Source organism: Thunnus albacares, chromosome 9, assembly GCF_914725855.1.
Source record: "Thunnus albacares chromosome 9, fThuAlb1.1, whole genome shotgun sequence".
In the NCBI taxonomy this organism is placed as follows: domain Eukaryota; kingdom Metazoa; phylum Chordata; class Actinopteri; order Scombriformes; family Scombridae; genus Thunnus; species Thunnus albacares.
The window spans coordinates 16,845,998-16,872,267 of record NC_058114.1 but is presented as its reverse complement, the minus strand read 5'-3'; the positions used below and the strand labels follow the sequence as shown (position 1 = coordinate 16,872,267).

Below are 26,270 nucleotides of genomic sequence, written 5' to 3'. Positions count from 1 at the left end.
CTGTATCTCTCCTTTCTAGAGAAAAAGAAGAGAGATCAATTATATCACTAAAAACAGCCAAGACGGAACATACCGTAGTTCAGCTTCCGCTACCATAACTATATTTATAGATTTGCAACTGGTAGTAAGTGTAATACTGAGAGAGGAGCATAGTTTCACACTCACTACAGATGCAAGGCTAAATTAACACACACAAATTATATGAGATACAACAGCTCTTGTACAAATTTGGTGCATCAAGGCATCCTTTTTAATCCCCATATATTCAGTCTTGTATGAAATGCTATCTCTGTTGTTATCATTTATATTACTACTATACTTTATCTCTGGGGGATGTCAAAACAAATGTTTGAAAAAGTGGGAAATCAGTAACTGAAGAACCCAAATAAATGACAGAACAAATATCAGAAACCTGCCCATTGAATGTCATACATCAGTGATGCACATGTGATTGTACAACAGTGAATTTTTCCAATGAGTAAATATGCCACAACACGTCACTCTCTGACTCAGTACGAGCAACAGTGTTGCATTCTCTGGAAATAGAAACTTGCAGTACTCTAAATACCAAATTTCACACCCAGTTTTAGGCTGACACTGCTGTCCGAGGTACAAGATGAAGCCATTTTTCTGTTCCTGTTTCTTGTCATGTCCTCTTAAAGGATAGAAAAACGTTTCTTTTTGTCCAGCGGTTGTGATATGTGTTCCCATGGCTATGAAGATAAAATCTATAATAATTTAAATTGGTTTCAGAGATAAAATCTAACAACCTAGTGAATGTTTGGAGCCAATGTGCTGGTCTGTCCGGGTTACTTCCTCTGAAACAGCACACATCAAGCACATGTTATCAGGTCATCACTAAAAAAAGGATCTGCTCGTCAAATAGAGAGAGGAGGAACTCAGAGTCTCATCATGTACATCAGCATAGGTTTTAGTCAGTGAAAAAATCATAACGTGAAAGAGTGACATTTAATAGTTTTCAGCTTTGCCTCAGAGACTGTGACAGTGTGATTCTTCCAACTCCTGTTTGATTTGGTTGCTGAGTGTGTGTGATCGATGGCGAGGAAGTGAGCAAAAAAAAGTAATTTTATAGATGCACTCAAAGTCGATCAGAGTGGGATGGTTGGGGTTTTAACTGCCCACAGAGCCTCTTGACAAATGCACCATCTGTAGCCACTGCACATAGTGTAGCATTAGATTAGCACTTTATTTCTCCAGCCTGCTCTGCCTCCCTCATTCTTCTGTTTGGTTTGTATGCGACTTGAGCAAGATCTTTGTACAACTCCTGCACATGCAATCAACCCACAGGGAGACTTCTCTTCATCAATACTTTTACAACTGCATATCGGATCGAATCAGACAGCAAACCATGGCTAATGTTTTATAGGCTAAATATTAATGTATTGAGGCAGCCATCTTTGATTTGATTCAAATGAATACCCAGCAGCTGTTTCTTGTTGTTTCGTTGCCAACTTCCTGCAAGGAAAATAAAAAGAAAACCCCATCAGAGCTGTATTTGACTTCATATTATGACTGTATGATACAGAGCTGAAACAACTAGTCAATGAATCAGTTAGACTAAACAAAAAACAACTTGTTTGGGCATTTTTACACCTATGTTGGTTAGTCGGCAGTAGAGTAGTAACAGGAAATGTGAGGAAAGAGAGATGGGGATGCAACAAAGGTCCCCAGTTAGACAACTCATGGATGTTGCGCTTTGTGGTCAGTGTCTTAACTGCTAATTGGCAACTGTTGACTGATAGTCGTTCAATTGTTTCAGTCACTTTTTAAGCAAAAATACCAAATATTCTGTGATTCTAACCTCTGAAATGTGAGGATTTTGCCATATATGTGAAGCCATATTTTGATATTTATTCAGTAAACGGAATATATTTGTTAGTTGGACAAAACAAGCAATGAATATGTCTCCTCGAGCTCTGGGGAATGATGATGGACATTTTGTAGACAAAATGATTGATCACTGAATTGAGTAAATAATCTGCAGATAAACTGATAATTAAATTAATTGTTAGATATCCTTGTATCTAACAATTAAGAGATGGTTATTAAAAAGACAATTACATCTGATTGATAAGAGCCGTGACACTGTTTACATAAACCAGTAGTTCAAAAATTTGAAACTGAAAATTCCAGACAGGGCTTTTTGTGAATATCAGTTTATTCTCAAAGCCAGGCACAGTCTACCGCTTGTACCGGAAAACGCCAAAAGCCAGTCCAGAAGCTAGCAGTTCTGCAGCTCAGGACACATGGCGTGACTGTTCTCTCGATGGTTATGTAATGTATATATTCTAAATGTTTTTTATTATTATTACACAATCATTGGATTTAGCAGGGTGATATATAGGTCAAAGGCTCTGGGGAATGGCTTACGTCAGACAGCAAGCACTTGGCCGCCAGTATTTTCTCGGCGTTAACCTCTGCTATCAGCTGCTGCATCCCTGAGCCCAGGCACAGATTAGACTAATGCATAAACACAGAGGTTTGCTGTTTTGTTTGCAGATGGGAGGCTCTTTGTGTGCCACTCTGCAGTTACAGCCACCCTGGTGCCAAAGCCGCTTCCGTATTTGATTAAAGCATGCAATATGGGCCATATCAGTCAATCTGTCTGAAGTGGTCAGCCTTTTGACAGTATTCAGCGTAGGGCTGGGCCGTATATTGATATCGATATCGTGATATGAGACTAGATATCATCTTAGATTTTGGATATCATAACATCGTGATATGGCACAAGTGTTGTCTTTTTCCTGGTTTTAAAGGCTTTATTACAGTGAAGTGATGTAATTTTCTGAACTTACCAGACTGTTCTAGCTTTTCTATTATTTTACTTTACCTCCTTACTCGTTATGTCCACATTACTGATGATTATTTATCAAAAATCTCATTGTGTAAATATTATGTGAAAGCACCAATAGTCATCCCTACAATACTGTCACAATATCGATATGGTCCAGCCCTTATTCAGCATTTAACATGCAGATCGCGTCACAGAAATATAATGAGAATTCACGCATACAGACTAGTAATGGGCCAAGTCTTTGAAGTACAGCTGCTCCCCTGGTGTGAACACAATGACTTCCCAGTGGCCTGTCTTTGTTCATTTTGATTCTCTTTGCCGTGCTTTCCACCTTGAAGCCAGCAGTGCAGTGTTAAGTGATAATGTGTTTTAAAAAACAGAAGACAGCTTGAATGCTTTAGGTACGGTCATAAAATGCCTTTTTATATTTCCGCAACTACACTCTCAGGATAGCCACGCTCCTCTTTGTTGTATGGTTAATATGTTTAATTAGGAAGCGTTTCAGGATGTATTTCTCTTTGTCATAAAAAATGTATGACACCCTGGCCTCTTTCTTGTTAATAAAACATAGTGTGTATGTAGATCAGAGAGGTGATGTGGTATTTTTGACCGTGTGACAATGTTCCTATGTGTTACTTTCTATTTTCAAATGGTAGAAGTCATTCTTTTCATCTCACAGGTTTAGTTTGGACACCAGGTTGGCTCTGCGAGGCAGGTTTTTATAACAGCGGCCGTACGGATGTCTAGCGGAGAAACAAGTCTGAACATGAGAGCAATAACCGGTTTGAATTTGTGCAGATGACTAACAGGGTTAACTCAAAGGCTTGCAATGAAAGACAGACTGTATTGAGAGCATGTATGCAGCTTTTGTCAGCCTAAATGCTCACTGAAAAAGCCGGTCAGACAACTGTAATAAAGCCCAAGTCCCTGCCCCATCGAGTGCGAGCCCTACATATCCACTCAGCGGCAGCGACTGTTAGCAGCTCCGCTTAGCTTATGCTTTGCATTTGGGCTGCTTGCTGCTCACAGGACTGTGACTGCTCCTGCTCAGCGCTGAGACAGAGCTGTACAGGCGCCAACATTATAATGAATGATGTCACGACAAAACTGACAGCTGAGCCGGAACAACAGGCTTCATTTTTGGCTGGCTGTAGTTTGTTGACAGGCTGCCCAGAGAGTGGAGGGATTTTGTACCGCACTTACTGCTGATCTCGCCATAGAGCAGGGATGAGGCTTTTTGGCTGTTTTCCCGTTGCTGGAACACAAGCACAGCTCTGAGGGTTACTCTACATAATACCAGGGGATGTCTTTTGTGAAGTTTGACTCCCCGTTCTCTAGCAGTAGAGATTCTAAAGTAGGATACAGTCTTGTATAACTGTAGGTCCCATATGGCCCTTTGGTTAATGGGTCAGCTATCATTTCAATCCCACACACAATCTGTCCCTTCATAAAACCAGGAATATATTTAAATCGTCCTTTTGATGCTATGAAAAAACATCTTCAGTTTGTTTCATTATAGCCATCACCCCACACTTGCATCAGAATTTACTGCAGCACTCATATACGATTGTCATAAATGCATCAGATTGAACAAAAAGCAGCAGCATTTGAGCAGAAACAGGCAGCACAGAAGTAAAAGTCAAGCTAGTAAAAGTGTAAGACCTCTATTTCGGGTTGGTTCTCCTCTAGAAGACAGTATTAGCCTGGAGTTAAAATTAGTTTCTAAGGCTTTTTGTCTGTTTGATGATGGGGCTCTGAGTATGAATTTAATGTCGCCATAGCAACATCAGGGCTCCTGACAGGAAACAGCTGATGGGAGATATGAAATGTTAACTCAGTATCAACTTACTAAAGCCCTTTATAGTAGCCTAAATAAAATAACTCCGTTACTTTTGTTGTTATGAGAGTTTTGGGTGGGCAGTTTGCATCCAGTCTGTGTAGTAGACATGTAGCACCAGAAAAGATCATCAAACAGACAAATGAGGACAGTCATAAACTTATTTATCCATTGGCGTTTTTTCCTTTAATAACGGTAATTTTTGCTAAATATCACATCTCTCTGTATGTCCATCTGTCCATCATATGCAGAGTGTTGTTTTGCACTGATAAACTAATTAAGCTTCTGGGTGGAATTAATTAATATTATTATTACTCTCTTTATTTAGTGAAAAATATATTGATATTGATTCACTGGTTACCTGTTTACCTGGTTTGTTTTGTTCTGTTTTAAAGCACAAATAAGTAAGATTATCGTTGTATCTCAGCTATTGTAACCCTTACTAAACCTGAGCTGTCTTGTAATTAATTTATCTTAGCTGTGATTCTCTACAATGCCAGTGCAATACAAATAAAGTTTTCATCATTTAAGTAATTATCGGTCTATTTGTCTGTCTGTCTGTTCCTCTTGCAGAGTGTGCCCATCTGCTGCTGGCCCACAATGCACCGGTGAAGGTGAAGAACGCTCAGGGATGGAGCCCCCTTGCAGAGGCCATTAGTTACGGAGACCGACAGATGAGTGAGTATCCGTGACTGACTGACTGGCGCTGGTGGTCATGGTGCGATGATGTTGGTCAGCCAACTCACTGAAAACAATGTGGCATCAACAGAGTTTCAGTTTTGGGTTTTCCTGTGTGGTAACTGAGAAAAAAAGTCTGATCAACAGATGCAAATCAACAATTGCCTCTGCACATTCTTCCACACTGCTGCCTCCCAGCGAGACCATGATGCTGGCCTGCCTCCTTTGTCCCCGTGATAGTGGGGACATTCCTCAAGGCCCTCTGGCTTTTGTGCCCCGATGAAAAGCAATTCATTAGAGGTTTTTCTCTCTCCTCATAGGCTGATTATGCCCAAGCCCCCAGTCTCACCCATTTTCCGCCCATGTTTCGCCCATGCTCCAAAGCTCTGAAATTTTCAGAATTTTTGAGGAGTAATATCTTGATTTGAAATGAACACATCCACTATTACTAGTGACCAAATACAATTTCTCAACACTGGCGTTCCAAGTTTGAATAATTGAATAATGAATGTTTGGTAGTGAGTATTTACTTAATTGTATTCATAGTGCTTCATTTCACTTCATTTCCATCCTCTTTGTATTTGACATTTGTGAGGCCATATAGTATTTCGATAAATCTATTTTTACTTGATAGGTGCATTTTGTAAATGATCTATTTAAAGCTGTTGATGTGTTGATAATGAGAACAGGAAGACCTGAGGTTTCGCTCTATGTGGTGGAGCTTTTGGAGGCATTGAGATACTAAATAAGAATGTGTCATACTGAACTTCAACACTGCAGTACTGCTACAAAACTAAAGCCATGCCAAGATGTTGAAGAGCCCATACTAATGCTAGGCCTATATTTAAGCGAGTAAAAAGAATTTAAAAAAGCAGGAGAGGAAAGATTTCCTCCAGGCAACTCCTCTAATTCAGTAAACTTAAAAAAAAACCTTTGTGCTCTTTCAACAGTGTCATCATTGCCTGTTCTTTCATTGTCTAAAATACTTCAGGATGTTAGCTGACAGGGTAGCACATCACCGCTGTGCAGGCCGCCGATGCTGTTAAGAATAGTAAATGTTAACCACTTAGTTTGGTGGTGTGTCCGCCATATTTTTTGCGGTAACTGACAAAAACAGATGCTGTGATATCACATGGAGACATTTGCAATGAAGCTACAATCAAGATGAATGGCAGGAAAAATGAGCTTTCTTTGAATTAACAGTTTGGGCATCTTTCTTCAATCATATAGAGAAGCAACATAAAGTGTCCCCATTGACTGCATCCTCTAATGCCACTCTCTAATACCACTTACCATACCTTCCCAGCAGATACAAGTGTCTTTATTGACCGAAGCCTCTATAATGAACTCCTTAACACCACTTTATCTCAACGCTGACAACGCCTTACCTCTTCTAGCTGCTGCTACAATTCTTATTCACTTGCTTGCTGCATTCATACATGCTGAATGGTAAAAAAATAAAGAGAAAATTACAGTACTTTATAAAAAAAATGAATGTAATGTAGTCTTATTATATGGTTGTATAACACTGTAGAAGTATCTCAGAGTGATGTTTTCTTCTAAGTAAAAAGTGACCATGGAAGTTCATTTTTGACCTTGGATCAATATGTGAAACAAAACGATCTCAACTCAGTCTAATTTACAAGCCTTGTCAGAGCTTTCAAATACATCTCACAGTCAAACACTGTGAAAAAAATCTCATTGGAGGTTGTTTGGTGCCCCTATTGCCTTGTAGAATCACTATATTTGCACCAGGTGAGAAGCCAAACTAAGAGAGATTCACAGACTTTTATGCAGTGGTATTCTGGGGAAAAAGCGAATTCAGCAAGACTATAACTGCGCCTCCCAGATCCGGGCCTGGGAGAGGAGTTTGCAGAGGACCGTCTGTTTATGTCTGCTGATTTAAGAGATCAGACAAGTGCAGTAGGTCAGTCTGCTGATCATCCGAATCAGCAGACAAGTATTAGGAGGCAAGAGCTTGTGTTGCACCAAAGCAAAGAGAAGAGTCAGTTGTTGATATTTAACCCTCTTCACCTCCTTCAGTTCTCTAATGTCGCTCCAAAGTACAGGACAGGGCCTCTGTTGTGACAGCTCAGCTACAACATCTGACTCAGGAAACGGCTGAGTCTGCACGTTGTGCAAACAATCACACTTGGCCTCTTCTATATACATAATTTTACCCGACTGCTGTGATGACATCAGAGGAGAAAGGTACTAAAGGAAACTGTGACTATTTTTCCTACTCAGCGCAATGAATGTGAAGTCTTTCACAGGGTTATCCCAGCAGAACTCTGCAGAGCAGTTATTCATTATGAGCTGAGTCAGCTTCAGGAGCTCGTTTAAAGGCCGCCACAGTCATGTTGGTGTTTATTAGACGGTGGGGGGGGGGGACTGCTTCTCCATGTGGGTGGCAGACAGTAATGGGCTTGGTAGTTGGCTGTTGAATAAAGAACCAGACCTGAGGCTGGCTGCTGAAAAGTTCAGTTTGAGTTTAGCTAGGTAGAAGTAACAAAGTGCAATTATATTCCTTTTAAAATGCTGTAACACCTCCTACAAAAATATTAGAGCAGATTGTGGTCTGTGTTAAAGAATAATGGAGGACATCAATGTCTGTAAAGGGTTGGATCCTACACGCTAAAGCTTCACAAAATATTTTTTTCCTCCCCGATACATTTATACAGACATTTTGAACACAGCAGACATTAACAGCTACTTATGCTGCATGCGGTGTGTAAATGTGGCTTTTTATGTCTTGTAAAGTAATAATAATTGACCACACCTCAACAAGTTAAAGATATTTGAAACTATATGCACATAAGCCTGTTTACTGCTACCTGCCTGCCTCTACCACAGTGACTCCACAGCATACCTGTGTCAATATTGACTGTTCTCAGATTCCTGGAGACCTGCCAGCAGCAGTTGTCCAGTTAGATCCAAGGACTAATTGTTGAATAGTAGCAGTTTGTGGTGATGTAAAGCCTGTTCACCCAACATTGTCCAAACTCTGTCTCTTTTCATCAGCGTGGAGGTGAAATTGCTAGGATCGCTCACCTAATTAATGCCAGAAAAGTGCCCTAATCAGTATCTGGGTGAATTAGCGCCAGCATGGAGAGTCACTTTGGTTTAGCATTGAAGCGGTCTGTGTCGGGTTCTCTGTCTGCATTGGCTGGGTGGTCCGTGGCCAGATGGTGAGACTGTACTCCTTTCCTTGTCCCGCTGAGAGGCGGCGAGGATCAGGAGGAACCCCATCCAGAGCTTGTCCACACTCATTAAGCAGCCGGGCCGCAAAGACACCCTCGTCCTGCAGCTGTGTCTGTGACAATTTGTGCATGTGTAGTTATGTGCATGTGCGTGTGTTACGTGTCTGTGCTCTCATTTGGCTTAGTCGTATCATCGAGCCCTGCCCCCCCTCTGTGCGGGCTCATGAAGAACACCAGTTAGACAATATGAACAACATGTTTGTGTATGTTGACTAACCACATGGAGGTATGAGATAGTTAGGCTAATGATTATGCCATATGTCCACTATTGCCTTTAGTCCTATTGTATCTGCTGCTCCTTTAAATGTAGGGCGGTCTGTGTTGCCACGTTTTAATAATTTTATTACTGTTTCCATGACTTCATACATGGCACAGTCATATTGTCATTTAATCCTCTTCTGGCTTCATCAAAGCACCACAATTATGTCTACGAGCAACTGATGCTACCACTCCCTTATAAATGGCAAATAACATTTAAACAAATGCTGGCTAGTTGGGTGTGGATCCTTTTTTCTCTTAAGCTTCTTGCGTAAACAAGAGCAAGTCTCCTGCAGCCAATGGGCTAAAGAGCTGTGAATGCTTGTTAATCAGACTGTCATGGTTAGAAGTCTCCTGCGAGAATGCCTCTCCCCCAGGTCATTAAGGAGGTTATAGGCGCAGCTCATTAGCTGGCAGCTGTGTATCTCTCAGGCTTGTTCCCTTTGAACTTCCTGGAACGTTATCTCTGCAGGCGTGTGTGTGCCAGGATTGGTCCAATGCTGCTGGGAGCGTCATCTGGCCCCAGGAAGCCAGGGTGTCTCTGAACCAGATGCCATTGTTACTGTAAACCGTGTGTTCTTTTAGCAGGTCTAATGTTGGTGGGATTTGCATTAAAAAAACTGTTCCTGATATAATGGTGCTGACCTACAGTACGTTCACACAGGTGTAACAATGTGTGAGGTGTAACAACCTCACAATGACACACCTGCGTCGTGGAGAAATTTGTTGTTGAATATTGTGAATAAATCTACTACATGCGGTTTTCATATTTCTTCACAAGAAGCTCTTCATCCAGAGCTTTATACACAAAACAATTTACTACTTGGTTGTTGATGGTTTTGGTCTCACGTGTGTCTCTCTTAATCTCTCTTTTTCTCTTTGTTTCTGTGTCTTTTAGTCACGGCGCTGCTGAGGAAGCTTAAGCAACAGTCCAGGGAGAGTGTGGAGGACAAAAGGCCAAAGCTGCTGAAAGCCCTGAAAGAAGTACGTAGTCCTTACTTAGTTGTCTGCTCTGTTCTCTAATTGTGCCGCTCCTGTCATCTTAAGGTCGTTTGTTTTTTTCTGGTCATTAGATCTTCTTACTTTTCATTCTGCTCTTATCTTCTTTTTATCTCCTCTTTTCTCTCATGGTTCATTGTCCCATCTCTTTCTTTTCTGAGCTGAAAATACATCTTCTGTGTACTTCACTGCTCATCACTCTCCTCTCCTCTCCTCTCCTCTCCTCTCCTCTCCTCTCCTCTCCTCTCCTCTCCTCTCCTCTCCTCTCCTCTCCTCTCCTCCTCTCTGCAAATAACTGTTGCCACAACAAAGTAGTGCCAGCAGGGACACACAAGCACATTATCAGCTGTCCAGAGTCAAAGATGTGTTGTTTAAGGCTAAATGAAGCCTCACAGTGCTTGTGTTGCAGCCTGGTATGACATCACATGTATATACACACATACACACACACACACACATGCTGTAAACATGTAACTACTAACAGACATGTTGCTCAGAGCCACAATTATCCTTCCGCCATTGTTGTGGTTGTCTGCCTTGTATGATGTCACTAATTAATCACATACACACACGTGTAAATATTTGCACAGGCTGACATACATGCTTTTCATGAGGAGACTTTCTGACTAGTTGTAGCTTCATACCATGATGTTATGGAGGCGTAAGCATCTGGCGATTTTTAGCTTCCAGTTCTGTGTAGCAACACCACCCCCACAAGAGAGTCAGGGAGCAACTAAGCAGATGGGCAAATACAAGACCAAAAGAGGCAAACTATCTTAATACCCTGTGTATTTTTAAAGGTGCAGTATGTAGAATTTAGAGGCATCAATGGACTTGGCAGAAATGGAATATAATATTCATAAGTATATTTTAATTAGTGTATAATCACCCAAAAATTAGAATTGTTGTGTTTTGTTACCCTTAGAATGAGCCCTGTATATCTAGATAGGGAGTGGGTCCCCTTCCACAGAGGCCACCTTGTTGCACCGCCATGTTTCTACAGTAGCCCAGAACGAACAAACCACACTCTGGCTCTAGAGAAGGCCTTTCGCATTTTTCACAAGTTTTGCGGCCACCGTAGGTTCTCCCACACACTTGGAAGGGGAGGGTGAGGGGAGGGGTATTCAGTTAGTTTGCACTCTGCAACCTCACTGTTAGATGCCACTAAATCCTGCACACTGGTCCTTTAATTGTGCTTAAACAGGTCACTTAACAAAGGTCTAGTTTAGTGGCTGTCTGTCCTCAGGATTAAATGTAAACTGTAAAGTGTCTTGACAGTCTGTGTTTGATGTGACATGATGTGATCGTTCCTGGATGATGAGGCTGGAATATCAGAGATGATTTTTTTCTGCGTCATTGTCTCTCAGAGATTATAAAAGCTCACAAAACTGATGATCCCCCACCAGCGTGACATCATTACTGAAGGATGGGTTGAGACCACCACTGGTGACGATGAGTTCAGTAGATCCCAGCTTCATACCTCAGAGGACAATTAGGCTTTATTGAGTTGTGGCAGTCAGGCATGATTTGTTGTGGATGAGTCGGAAGCTCATGTTTAATCAGGTCCATTTAAACTGAAAAGCTTTGGCACACAATTCCAATTTTTATTCTGCAAGGTTGTCTGGTTTATTGTGTGTTAACCTTTTTGCAACATGATTTATTCCTGGTTACCCAAAAAACACCTTTTGCCACTATCAAATATATAGCATTTTTATCATGAATAGCTGCCTATCTCCACCTTTTCCACCCCTGTAGTTTTATGTGTAATTGAATTTTCTTTATCTCCATTTGCAGCTTGGAGACTTTTACTTGGAGCTTCACTGGGACTTCCAAAGTTGGGGTGAGTCAAGTTCCACCATCTGCTGTCTTATAATAGTGAGGCTGACAGAAAACATCTTTGTTTCACAGACATTATCCACTTTGGAAAATCACCATGTGTCCTCAGTAAAACCCGGGCCACACTGCCTACCTTGGCGGCTGCTGAACTGCTGCAACTCACACGCATGTGGTGTTCACACAGACAGCATTGCTGCTGCAGCGCTGCTACTGCCAGCCCTATCTTTCTACATTTAGTTTGCCTTTGATAATGTCCATCAATAATAGAATGTTTCATTTCATTTCATTATAAATTTCACTTATGTTTAGTTTAGACAGAAAAATGTTGAGAAGCATTTGCTCAATTAAAAAAAAAAATATATATATTAATAAAAATAAAAATAAATAAATAAAAAATAGAAATCCCTCTTCACTTGGCCTGGCTCAGTTTAAAAGTTTAAAACTTTATCCTTTGCTCTGAATGCTCCGGAGGAAATACGGTGTATATAGTATGCATGTAGCCTCCGCTTCCTCCTCAATAACATGCAATTGCTAAAATGAAGAGAACCAGAGTTAACTTTTGCCGAAATGCAATCTGATGTCATGCTGTGGCCAATCACGTAAGCCAGTCGAAGACGCCCACGGGAAGAACTTTGTTTACTTGTTGACTTTGTTGTTGGCTTCCTGACTCATTTTAAAAAAAAGACGAGAGAAACAGAGAGAGTGTGAGCAAGCTGAGAGCATGAGAGAGAGAGAGAGAGAGAGCAGTGGTGGTCGAGCAAGCTAGAGAGTGAATGAAGAGAGGCAGCGTCGGTAGCGAACAGAACAAAGCAGTGAATCAGAGAAATAAAACGTTATTTTCTAACTGTTTCATGGTGGTTACTTTCTAAAGCACAAATAAATACGCTCACACCTCCACACAAACCTGCAGGAAGGTGCCGCATTGTTGGATTTGGTGTGAATGCAGCCTAAGGGTTTACACAAATAGAGGGATGTGTTACAGGAACATGTGACTCATCTGTCAGTGCCTGTCTGGTTAGTGAGTGTTTGTCAGCCTGTAGCCACTGTGGCACAAGGTGTTTACCTTGTCAACAGTCCTCCTGCTGGACATGAACTGACACACCATCTTCCAGTGTGGATGTGCTTCCTTTATGATTATGTCAGTGATATTTGGTAATACCAGAAGCATAATTGTTTCTCCAGTTACACAGAGTGTATTTTTTACAGAACGCAGGCCTTCACATATGATGCAACTGAAACATATATAACAATTATGACAGTTGACTGACTAAATGTATACACAGATACTGGTGTTGAAGCATTTGCTTAGTCTGTACAAGTTCAGTCTCAGAGTGTGAGCCGGCACTGACTTCTGTGTATTCACTGTGTCTTTGTGAATTATTGACAAGGTGGACAAGATTATGTAATGGATGATAGTAAGTAAATGTAAACTAGTTGCATAACAGTGTAATTGTAATGGGAAATTTTGTAAAAAAAAAAAAAAAAGATTTTGATGTACTGACATACATCTAAAAACTACCCTATATTTGTAGGGTAGTAAGCTGAAATCTCTGATTTATGTCCTTAGAGGAGAATCCGGTTTAAACCACCACAGTCTCATGGATATATGCTCACGTCAGAGGGATTTCTGGCTCGGTGCCCCTCCAGGCCTGTTTAGACTACATGTGGTACTCTGCTCCACTTGATTTTCTAACAGCTTTTTCTTAATACAGTCATTGACAGAATCATTTTGGACTATTAAAACCCCTTTGTCTTGTGTCTTGAGTTGTGCAATGGCGGAGCGGCAAAGGAAGTTTCTTGCTTTCAGTTACTTAACCTGGCGATGCCTGCAAGGTATTAAATATTTAGCTACACAGCTACACGTTATATAGCCCTCTAGTCTACAGTGCTATATGCTACTGAAGCTTTGAAGTGTGCTTTCTAAATTTAGGCACTTCCAGGCCGTTGTTTCACATGTACTTATCATTTCATGTTGCAGTGCCTTTGCTCTCCAGAATCCTGCCTTCAGATGCGTGTAAGATCTACAAGCAGGGTCTCAACATCAGGCAAGTCTTGTCAACAAATGTAATGCATTCAAATAAAATGTGTGATGTTTAAAGACAAGGAAATGCAATTCTATCTGCATTGTATCAATATATTTTGTAATTTTTATGTCAAAGTGAAAAAAGAAAACCATATGGAAACCCAGAGAAAACCTCTTTATTGAGGCACTTTGTTACCTTTAAGGTTTACCGGTTTCTTTGTCATCTTGTGCTGCACACAACAGCGTTTTGCTCAATCTCTACCTCCCCTTTCTTTTTCTCATCCTAGTCTGGTTAACTAGAGTGTGAAATCAGTGCCGGGGACTATGAGGAAGCAGAAGCAGATCTATTACTTCTCTGCATCAGTTCGAATCAGAGCTCCATAGAAGGAGAGTTACTGTAGAGTCTAAAGTGCTGCCTAGCTCACTTACAAAGAGCGTCAGCAGAAATTCGTCACACTCTGACGCATGTTGACAAGCAGTCACAACAATGAATCTACTGCGGGAATCCACTTTGCTTGTTTCATGGCCTTGTAGGCAAAAAGCTAACACTAGGCAGCATTCAACAACCTTGAGGTTTAGCTCACACAGCTATGACACATGCACATACAGTACATTAACAATTTTTTTTTTTACAGTTTTTATAGTGTTATATGTTAGACAAACTAGGGCAGCCTGTATCCAGCACATACCCAAATATAGAAACCTCTGAGTATCATAACATATTACATCTATTTGAAGAATTCAGTACATAAGAGTGTGTCTGTGTCTCTGTGTGCTGTTCCTGTGCAAGATAGCCTTGATGTGGAGCTTGTCATTATTCTCTGAAACTGCTCCTGGCTGTCTAATTTGGTATTCAAAATGCCCTCTTATTATCCCGGAATTGCAGGGAGACAGAGAGAGTGAAAGAAAAAACACTGTCACAGCAAGTTCATTTACATTCTAGTGTTACAGTGCGTCAGTGCTGTCATACCTACCCATGGCACTTTCCATTTTGTGTCTGGTCTTCATAGATCAGTTATTCTCTTTGCTGTCATGCCTCATTCTAGGACTACCCACTTTGACTAAGTAAAAAAAAAAAAATCTTGAAATGTGTTGTGTCTCTGGTGGCACTGATTACCATACACACTGTCTCTAAACTTTCAAAGCAAAGGGGTGACATACATCACAGTTTTTGACGCTGCTTGTCTGTGGCCACAGTTTACCTTTGTTTCCTTTTTCTTGTTTGACTGTCTTCGCCTTTCATTTATCTGAAGTTACACTCTATCTGCTCTGTGTATGTGCATATGTGTGTATCTGTGTGTAGGTTGGACACCACCCTCATAGACTTCACGGATATGAAGTGTCAGCGTGGTGACCTCAGTTTCATCTTCAACGGCAATGCCATCCCCTCCGAGTCTTTTGTTGTTTTGGACAATGAACAGAAAGTCTACCAGCGGATACACCACGAGGTATGTGACACACAATCTGATATGTAAAGCAAGACTGAAAGACAAAGACCTTCAGATTGTTATGTTTATTACAGCCCACAATATTTAAAGTCCAATTGAAATTAAACTTCCTTTATTTGTCTACTACAGCGTACATATCTGCTCTGTAAATCACTTGTCCTGTGTCCGCCTTCGAGAAAAAAATAAGAAACAAAAAAGGGAGAAATGTATATTTAAAATTTTTTGATTTCATGATGGAGCCCCCTAGTTTGCATTATTTTGATAATATACCATTCCATCATCTGCTTACATAGCTGAAGACGTCATTTTGATACAGCAAATAACATATTGCACAAAGCAATAACGTGGCATTCGATCATAGGCAGAGCAGATGGTCACACTGAGCCTGATAGCATCCTGCTACACAACACAAGAGCCACAGACTATCAACAACAACCCACATTAGCTTCCTTGCTCCTTCTCATCTGCTTAGCTGCAGCACATCAAACAGCATGTTAACATACTTAAAAATGTCACTTTGGTCCCGTTAGATGCTGGTTTGGTCACTGCTCTTCAAAATCCCTGTTAGCAACACAATGTCTGTCCATGACTTGTAGCTACAGCAATTTGCTTACTTTTTCTCTCTGTTCCTTATGATGTTATACTGGTAGCCTGCCAGCTGTCAGTCAAACAACCCTACAAAATCAAAGGAGCATTTCTGATATTTTTTCAAATACTTTTTTTCTTTATTCTAATAATTGAATTGAATAATTGAAAAACATGTTGTCATTATTTTTTGACATTTTTGCAAAGAAGGAAGATTAAATGTGATTTCAGTTGGACTTTAAAACCATATGATCATTAACAAGGTCCATGATGCCTTGGTGAGCACAAATGTTTTCAGTAAATGACATACAGAAATGTTCCCATTACAATAATTTTATCTGTACAAGTGGGAAAACCTGACCTCAGGGAAGAGCTAGATAAAAGGTCAGTGGGGTTAGCAATATCACTTGCAGCTTGCCTCTGTGGACCATGAAAATTTAAGTAGGTTTAAGGTATCTTGGTCTAAACCATTGTGTTGGATGGACCAAAACAAAAAACTATGATTTGTTCCCATCAATAGTGGAAAAACAGTTTGGATTTGTTATCACGTTGTTGGTGGAGAATTAATACCGTACAAATGCCACAAGCTGGTAAGCCTTAACTGAGATGCTCAATTTTAAACATAGTTAACTGCAAAAATACTAACACTGAAATCACTCATACTGTTGCTGAAAAACAGTCCTCTGGGGAAAAAAATGCTAAAAAATAGAAAGCATCCACTGTGTGAATTTACAATCCAAGCTAACTGCTAGTAAAATTGTATCTCTGCTCTGTCTGATGTTGAAAGCCTGATTACATGCGTGCTTTGCAGCCTGTTCTCATGGCTTGTTATTATTGTTTGCGTGCCTCATGGAAATAAAGCAGCATGTCCGGCACTGTTTTAGATGTCATATTTCCAAGTCTGTGTTGACGCCTCTGATCTGTATTCTCAGGAGTCGGAGATGGAGACAGAGGAGGAAGTGGACATTCTGATGAGCAGCGATGTGTACTCAGCCACGCTCTCCACCAAGTCCATTACCTTCTCCAGGGCACAGACTGGCTGGCTGTTCAGAGAGGACAAGACGGTTGGTGTCAGCTGTTGTAGTTGTGATTGTTGGTATCAGGATATTATTAATCCTTTTAGAAACATGGCTCTGGGTGTTCACCTGGCAGTGGAATTTCTGGAATTTTGAGTGGCTTGAGTGGTGTGTTCCAGACAGGGAAAGTTTGGGAATTTGATAAATTCTCAGGGAAAGGCAGGAAATAGGAGGTTAACATTACACATGGATCATAACACAGATATATATATATATATATGAATGTATTTTACACATGTACACATCACTTTCAGTATATGTTGGTTTTCAGCTGGTCTATGTTAAAGGAAACCAGACTGTTGACCTTTTCTGACCTAAACACAACATAGACAAATGAAAAGGGATTCAATATTTTAAGATCATGGACATGCTCTGACCCTGCACTGTCTTATGGAAAGCCACAGAAATCTCATGGATCTCTGCACACTTACATTAATAAGAATAATAAATTCTTGATATTATGTGTTTTATGCTGGATATGTAAATGTTGTTTCTATTTGTCTTCATATTATCTGTCCAAATATGATTCTTGTTTGGGAAATACAGTTCAGTTATTCAATACCATAGACCTCCATTTTCTTGATGATATTTCCTGTGCTACATCTCCCATACCAAGCAGGAAAGACAGTAAATAAATCAGAGGAACAGTAGTGATAACCCCAGGAAGGAACCACAGGTGATAGGCTCAAGGTTAAAAACAACACAGACAGGGTAGGGGTCACGGAAGCAGTGAATGAGTTATGTGGGTATTGCTTTCTGTCCTCTCACTCCTTTGTCTTTTTGACACATGTTAAAAGGGAAATTGGTGACTGAGCAGGAGGGACTTTTCTGTTTCTTCTATCTCCAGGAGCGCGTGGGAAACTTTCTGGCAGATTTCTACTCTGTGAATGGCCTGATGCTCGAGTCCAGGAAGAGACGGGAGCATCTGAGCGAGGAGGACATCTTGAGGAACAAAGCCATCATGGAGAGTCTGAGCAAAGGAGGAAACCTCATTGAGCAAAACTTTGAGGTGAGTCGGGTTTCGAATCTGGATGGTGGCCACTTGTCATTTCAGGAAGGTGATGCAATAGAGTAGTTTTGCATGATTCACAGTTCAAAAAAATCCTTATTTATCTTATACTGGCCCTTTATGCAGCCACTCAGTTCAGCCTCTGTCTCTTAACAGGCAGTCTTAGCTCCTGTCTTTTTAAGGCCCCCTTTTTCAAAGAGCCCACTCTGTTCTGACTGGCCAATTTTCCAGAAGCCTGCTGAGGGGCAGCCGTATCAGTCATGTTATGTTACCGCTGATGAAAACCCAACATTCCCTGCTTTACTGCTTCATATTCAAAGCTTTTAAATGACTAAATAATGGGAGACTTTTATTGTGAAGAATTTACAGGAAATGAAAAATGTTCCTCATCAAATTAGCAGAGCTTTGTTAGCGGCACTAAAAACCAGTCGACACAACAAGATATGGACATATTTGGAGCTATTTGTTCAGCGGATCAGTTAGAAATAATGCAGGGAGGAATAGTGCAAGCAGAAACAGCCACAGTGATGATGTTTGATGAAGATCTGCAGATGACCAGCACACCTCCAACAAGAAAACTACATATTTTACTTTATATTTACGTGCTATGCAATGGAAAAACACCATAGCGTGCCAGCTCGACTTGAGTCATGGCTCTGTGTGACTTCCCCCAAAACAATGGAAAAATGCCATGATGTTATCAGAGCAGAGCAGTGACTTCACGCTGTGCGTGAAGCAGATGACCATATAAACAAATCTGTCATGAGCCGATGTCGGCTCAAGCTGAAAGTAGAAAAAAATGATGGAAACCGAGCGTTCAGAGGAGTCTATAGCCGGTGCTTTTTAATCACAGGGATTACTTCTACATATGTTTACCTCATTATTTGACAATTTGGCCACATTTATTATGAACAACCGACATTGTAATATTATATATATGACTGAAAATAAGGAAAAGCATAATAGGTCCCCTTTAAGGCTATCATCTAACATCAAGCATCACAACCATCCTACTACATATTGATAATGTAACATAACATGAGAACAGACATGCCTAACATCCACCTTGATATCCTAGAGGAAAACATAGACAGAGTGCAGGAGTCAGTAAGCAGTACTGACTGCTGCACTCTGTCTTTGGTGTCTGCTTTAGGTTAAAAAAATACTATAATTTTTGACTTATTACCCTGTAATATTTTTTTTGTCACTTTGACTTATTTTAAAGGATTTAGTTCGACATTTTGGAAAATATGTTTATTTGTTGCAGAGTTAGATTAGAAGATACCTATCCAGTAAATATGGAGCTACAGCTAGCAGCTTAACCTAGCATCCTTAAGTCTTGACGTCACCTTGAGGTTGCCAGGCAACCACTGTGGACTCTAGGAAGTCACTGCGCCTGGCCAAGAAATCCACAATTTGTAGTTAGAACTTTCTTTTTTTTGGTATGGATGAAATAAGCTAGATCTAATGTGTTAATTAAAAAGCTTAAGCTGGTAGGTGGACTTTGTTACCTTTGGACAGAAGCAGGCTGGCTGTTTCCAGTCTTTATGCTAAGCTAACCAGCTGCTGGCTGTAGCCTTATAATGGTATTGATCTTCTTACCTAAATTTTTGCAAGAAAGCAAATAAGCGTATTTATCAAAATGAACCAGTCCAATCCACCATGGATTGGACATTATGCCTTCCTGCACTGAAAGCTACTACTGACTAATTATTCAGTGTGAGGTACAAGTTCTACAAGTTTCATGCATTTATTCCAATTTACCTCATCTACATGTCCTCTTCTCAAGTTTTATTTTCTCTCAGGTTCTCATTTAATGATGAAGTTACATAGTGAGTCATCAAAAAAGATTGAACTGGTGTAGTTTTCAGTTGCCTTATGTTGGACTACTAACTGGGACAGATATTCACAGACAGCATGGATCTGTGTTTTTTTCTCTGTATAATTACATAAAAAAGGCTTATACAGTGCAGTTGTACACCTCAAGCAAAAGTGCATATTTTAAGTTACTGTGTGGCTTACTGATAAGAACTTCTTAGCAAAAATGAGAACTAGTCGGAGCACTGCCTGCTCTGTTCATAAACATCCTGTTCTACCTGCAGCGTAACCACCAGCCCAGTCCTGAAACTGTCCTGTCCCGCTGGAACCTTGGGGTAGGACATGACTCTGAGACAAAATAAACCTCACAGTACTCACGGCTATATCTGTACAGAGATAAATCTTGTTGAAACAGCATGGACTTCCTGCCAGACTCCATCAATCAACTTTGCATGGTTTATTGAAAAATTCCTGTCTGACTCGCCACCGTTGTTCCTTTTGATGTTTTATTAGTTTCGGACATGAGACCAGAATGAAAACTTGTCCCAATCACTGTTGTATGTGACACAGGACTTACCCCCCTCCTCATCCACTATGCATGGATTTGACTCCCAGCACTGCCACCTAGTGGTGAAGGCTACAGAGCTGCACCTTGTTCACAGGGACGACTCTCCCGCCCGCCATCCCCTCACTACAGTATGTTCCAGAGTTTGCTTAGCAAGCCCTTGTCTAAACATAAAGCATAAAGCCAGTCACACAGTGAGGACAAAGCGTCTAAACAGTCAATGGATGCTTTTTAACTGCTCGGTTGTTTTTTGTCGACTCCCTCTTGTTTTGTGTTGGGCTTTGTCTCATCACATTGTTGTTTGTCAGTCTATTTACAGTCATTTGAATCAGTGCTCACACATGTTTAAAGTGAAAAAAGCCTGTGTTTTAGTGGGCACTGGTTTCTGCCTCCACCTCGGTGGAAAAATTATACATGGAAGTGGGCGAGAGGAAAATAACCAGCTGCTGTGACGTAGCTGTGTTTACCACAGCGAGGGAAAGCTGGCCTGTGGACACAGGGAAGCGTGGGGGGCTTCCGAACAGGGCTTGACACTATTGATCACACGGATGAAGCCTAAAACCCCTGGTGCCATGGACTGATGGAGGGGCGGGGCCAGCATACCAGCAGATAGGGCCTCCGCAAGCTGTGTGTATTCTGTCCTCGTCATAACAGCACGCCAGAGCTGGTAAACATAGTGTGAGAGCGGGCACTTAACAAGGCCACAGTCCATGGTGGTGAAAACACCAAAACATTTCTGTGAAGAGTGCAGTGTAGGTGGGAATGAAGGAAAGCAAAGATATTGTCTCCATTTTTATTCACACTTCATACGGCTGAGTCCTGGCACAATCAGGTGTCTCATCATCTCCATTTTTCCAGATTATTCTGCTCTAGTTGCCTTATTTAACCATGGCTTACAAAAGAGAGGTTAGCTGGTGTGATTCCAATCTTCTGAACCTCGATACTGCCAAGAGCTGGGAGTTCATTTTAGGAGAAAGTCAGTTTTAGGAAAAACAGGATGGATGATCCCAGCTGCAAGTCAGGGTCAACAACAACAGATTGTAAGAATCTGAAAATAAACGGACATTGTCAGAGAACACTTGGGGTTTATTTAAGAAGGCAGAGTCCAGATCATTTTCCACATTATCTGATGTGAGGAGAAAACTCCCAACATGTTTTTATCAGGTTGTTTTGGAGACAGTTCTCTCTTTGATGTTGCTTTGCTTGTTGGAAGAGTCACAGTGGATGATAAAATGATCAGGAAAGTTAGTTCTGATATTGGCCCTGACTGACCCCAGAGGCACTAGAGGTGAATCTGAGCAAAGGCAGAGAGAGAGAGAAAAAAGACAGTTTCAGGCTATTCTGCATTTTATTACCTTATACATTATTTAGAATGATTGTTTTGAAGTTCACTCAGTGAATTACAGGTAAAGTTTAAACAGGTGTTTTGTTCCAGATGTCACATCTTTAAACACTTGGAAGTGAATCTAACAGTGAGGCTCGGTGAAACTGATCCTGCTTTTAACTTTAATTGATTATGTATCTTTCAGTATCTTAGTGTATGTTCTTACATGGACTTCATCTTAAAGCTTTGTCTGTGATAGAATATATTATATACCCTTTCTGATTCTTGAACATTTTCCTGCTTATTAGTGTTATTTTACTATTTTTATCATACATGTTGTCTGTTTTCCTATGCTTCTGTCTTTTTGTCCCTATTCCCTAGACTATTCCTTCAGCTCTTCACTGTAGGTGTGTTGTTTGTGTATATAAAACTACAAAATGCCTCTTTTTGTCTTGAGGCAGCAAACAAAGCAAACAGAAAAAGAAAGTAATAAAATAAAAGGTGAAATAATTTCATCCAGAGAACCAGTTGTTCGTCCTCAGTTGGTAAATTTCCCACCATAGCGAACATTTTCCTTCATAATCTGTACAAATGAATGAAAAGGTGCTGCCTCTCTTTTACAGCTTTTCTTTCTTACTGTTTACTGCTGTGTCCGTGTTGTAAACCTGTAAAGTGTGAATGCAGAAAGGATTAAGAGCAGAGACGCTGCTGTTCAGGGCAATATGTACAAAAGTGGGTCAAAGTACACTTGTGAAATGGTATCAGGTCTCATGTATTTGTCTCAAGAGATATTTAGTGGTGTACAGTCAGTGTTATTTGAGCTGCATTTTAATTCAGATACATTGTGTGTGAAGCAGAATAGGCCAGACAGGAGTTACTGAGTTTAGTGATGCATTGGGGCCCTCTAGTGGTGTAAACTGAGCATGTCATTGCATGTCAAGTGATAAAAATAAAATGTTAAAATAGATTGCACTTTTTTAACTGAGGTCTTCCTATGACTTCTGTCAGACTGGCAGGTGTTAGAAGTTTTTTTTTTTTACCAACTGACAGCCCATTTTGTCTGCTGTCAATGTCACTGTGAACCTTTTTTTTAAAAATGTGTGTCCCTGCTGTGCTTTTGTCTAAAGTCTGATCTCAATGTATTCTCTTTCTTTTTTTACCTCTCTTCTCTTCAGCCTGCAAGGAGGCAATCTCTAACTCCCCCTTCACCAAACACTATATCCTGGGAAGAATACATCACTGCTGACAATGGAAAGTAGGTGTTTACACAAAGGAAGTCTTCACTTCCAGACTTTTAAAGGGGAAACCAGACCAGATGTTACTGTAATTAATACACGTATTCATGAAGGAAGGACTTAGATTTCAAAATGAGCCACATGAACGTTGTACAAAAATCTTCACGTGCAAACGTCTGCGTATGCGTGTCACAGAATGTTAAATTGTATTTTACAAGGTCAGATGTTTGTTTTTCTGATAAGGGTCATGTTAGTTATAGTTTAGAAGAAAGAGTACGGATGACAGAAAGCAAAGTTGGAAGCTCCTTCTCAGTGAGCCGCCTTCATCTTGAGATACTGTAATATTCTGACAGCTTGTTGTCGCTCTCTTCCCTCAGAGCACCTCATCTAGGAAGAGAGCTGGTCTGCAAAGAGAGCAAGAAGAACTTCAAAGCCACGATAGCCATGAGTCAAGACTTCCCTCTGGGCATTGAATCGTGAGTCTTTGCTTCAACTTGGCATCCAGACAGTTATTAAAAACCACACTGAATACAACATGTGACAAAATCTAACAAATGTTGTTTTATAACCAGTAAAATGATTTTGTATTGGTCTGAGCTGTAGTCAACATAACTTGCTACTTTTATATTCTTTGATAGTTAATTCTTGTCTGTAACCATTTGTTTGATTTGTTCTCCTTCAGGTTATTGAATGTTCTGGAGGTGATCGCACCCTTCAAGCACTTTAATAAACTCAGGGAGTTTGTTCAGATGAAGCTCCCCCCCGGCTTTCCTGTCAAACTCGGTAAGCAGATTTTCATGTGGGGTCAGCAAACCAAAGCAAATAATCTTTCATCTAAAATATGTAAAGAAATATAGAAATAAAATACAGACAAGTATCTCTCTAAGATATTCGAAAATATAATTGCTAATTCTGCTTTTTCTCATCCCTGCAGACATCCCTGTCTTTCCCACGATCACAGCCACGGTGACATTTCAGGAGTTTCGCTATGATGAGTTTGACGAATCCATTTTTACCATTCCCAACGATTACAAAGAAGACCCCAGCCGCTTCCCTGACCTTTAACCTCTCGAGATGAAGATCCAACAGAACGCAAATGAGCAACAAGGCCACATTATGCTACAAAACAAACGTTTAATGCATAAGGAAAAACGGAGGGAAAAAACGGCGGTTTCTTGCCAGGTTATGGATTTACCCTGAATACACACGTGACTAAGACGATCAGAGCTGGTGAACATGACAAAAATGGCAGAGGTGTCAACATCCCTTAGCATTAATTAAGTGTTTTGAAGATTCTGAACGTCCCATCGGTGAAAAGTCATTGAAGTGAAATGAGTGACAGCAGTCAGGGTGTAAGTGGAGAAAAGACAACCAGTTCAGCTGATGCTATGTATTTAAGTATGTAAGTAATGTTCATAAAGGGACTGTGTTTAACTGACCTGTAGTAAAGCACTGACATTACTGTGTGAGGTGTTGCAGAGGAATTCCTCTAAAACTTACTTTTTAGGTTCTTTTTCCTGAGTACAGACATTTTCTGGAAAAAAAAATCTCAAGGTGCAAAAGATTTGAAGTCAGTAAGACATGAATTGTACATAATCGAACGTACACCTGTTAGACAGGTGTGTAGGAATCAATACTTTTTCACAGTTACTTAAATTCTTTGACATCAAATTTAGAAATGATCCCTAAAATGTACTCAGCACTGATAAAAAGTCCTTTAAAATGCACTAAACCGAAAATCCGTTTTGGTAAATGTTTTGTGAATTTGCTGCTTTTGTAGATGGAAAAACCTAAAAATCAGTTTTCATTGAATTCCGCTTTAACTCTGCACATTATAAAATCGTATGAGTGTGTGTTTGTAAGTATGATTTTCATGGGCATGGAGTAGCATCACTGAAATTTTGGGCACTATTTAGATCCACTACAGCTACTCTACATTCAGCCGAATTCGTAGACACTCACTTTGTGATAACTCAACCTTTAGTCCTACATTTGAAATATTATGGTTACTTTGAGGCAACGCTATAAATGCTGCAAATTTGTATGGTACCACAAAGTCCCTTTGTTTGTTCAAGTGTCCAAGCCTTTTGTTTCTTACTTCACCTTTGTAAACTGTGTAAAAAAACAACAAACTGTACAATCCTGCTAAAAGAAGTGAAAACTCTGGATTGTATAGTGAGTAGAAGTTAGGGAATTTGAATGATTACAACATTCATGCCATTTTTACACGTAATAAAAACCAGGCTTTTCCCCTGCACAGTATGTAAATACATGTTTTTGCCTTTGTCTTTTACTTATTCTTTGTGTTGATGAGTTAAAGATGTTCTCTACAAAAGGAAGAGTTGTGGATTTTTTTTTAAATGTAGCATCACATGAGTTAAATCCAGAGTTTATTGTAACATGGTGGCAGTTGCTAATTTTGTACATAGACCTGTGTTGTTTTTAAAGAAAGAAATTCTCTCTTAATTCTCCTGTCATTTTTTCCCTCACTTTATCTGACAAACCTTGTGAACCTCCTCCACATGTGTGGAAGAGACAATCATTTCCACAGTATGAAAAGCCTAAAGCACCAAGGTTCCTAAAAAAAAAAAAAAGAAAAAAAGTTCACTTCCTAAAAGGCCAGGATGGGTTGAAGTAGTCTTCACAGCTGCTGCTATGGGTCATGAGCTCTTAATTGTGCAGGATTGTTTGTTTTCTTGGCTTATACAACACTGGTGGTGGCTCAGTTTGTGTTCCTAAGTATTGCTCAGCACCCACTTGCTTATTTATATCCATATACAGTATCATAACCAACCAGTACATTTCATTTTCTCATATTACATTCCTCAGTAGTGGCTGGTGCTCGAGTGAATCAGCCGGATACGAGTTTAGAAACTCTCGCGAGACTTTTATGCCCTGACCTTAACATCTTAACCTCGCGAGACTTCCTCCCTCCGGCTGATTCAACCTAGCACTTGACCTCAGCAATGGCTTTTGCAGCCACTGGAAGTGTGCCTCCTCGCAGATTTGCTTTACATTTTATTTTATGCTCTTTCTTGATTTCAGGTGCTTTAATTTTACATGTTTTCTATAGATAATTATTAACCCATCAACATGTCATTTGTACAGCAAAAACTGTAGTACAAGTCTGCAACACTATTTTCATATAAAATGTACTATAATAAAAATTCCACACATATTAAACAGAGTTTGGACTCCGTGTTTCTCACTTCTAGACTGATTCTGGTGGAAACCTTTCAACTTAAAGGACATTTCGACATTTTGTGGAAATACGCTAAATGCCCGTTAAATGTGAAGCTACTGTTAGCCGCCGTTAGCTTAGCACACAGCGTGGAAACTGGGGGGAAACTGCTAGCCTGGCTATTCAATGGTCACAAAATCCGCCTATCATCACATTTAATCTTACACTTTGTCATGTTTAATCCGGACAAAAAGTCTAAGTGTAAAAACGACAATTCACCGTTTTACAGGAGTTTATGTAACAGAAAATATCTCAGCTTTAAG

General features: G+C 40.2%; 1 protein-coding gene across 1 annotated transcript in view; it reads left to right on the top strand.

Annotated features, from left to right (window-relative positions):
* Positions 1–25,232, top strand: part of ankrd13c (ankyrin repeat domain 13C) — a 29,764-nt gene extending 4,532 nt beyond the window's left edge. The window contains exons 3-13 of the mRNA XM_044360695.1: positions 5,226–5,330; positions 9,747–9,832; positions 11,642–11,687; positions 13,662–13,728; positions 15,010–15,154; positions 16,672–16,803; positions 17,663–17,824; positions 22,707–22,786; positions 23,144–23,242; positions 23,449–23,549; positions 23,701–25,232. Of these exons, the coding sequence (XP_044216630.1) occupies positions 5,226–5,330; positions 9,747–9,832; positions 11,642–11,687; positions 13,662–13,728; positions 15,010–15,154; positions 16,672–16,803; positions 17,663–17,824; positions 22,707–22,786; positions 23,144–23,242; positions 23,449–23,549; positions 23,701–23,831 (1,154 nt within the window). The 3' untranslated portion in view covers positions 23,832–25,232. The remainder of the gene's footprint in view (positions 1–5,225; positions 5,331–9,746; positions 9,833–11,641; positions 11,688–13,661; positions 13,729–15,009; positions 15,155–16,671; positions 16,804–17,662; positions 17,825–22,706; positions 22,787–23,143; positions 23,243–23,448; positions 23,550–23,700) is intronic.
* The last annotated feature ends 1,038 nt before the right edge of the window (positions 25,233–26,270 follow it).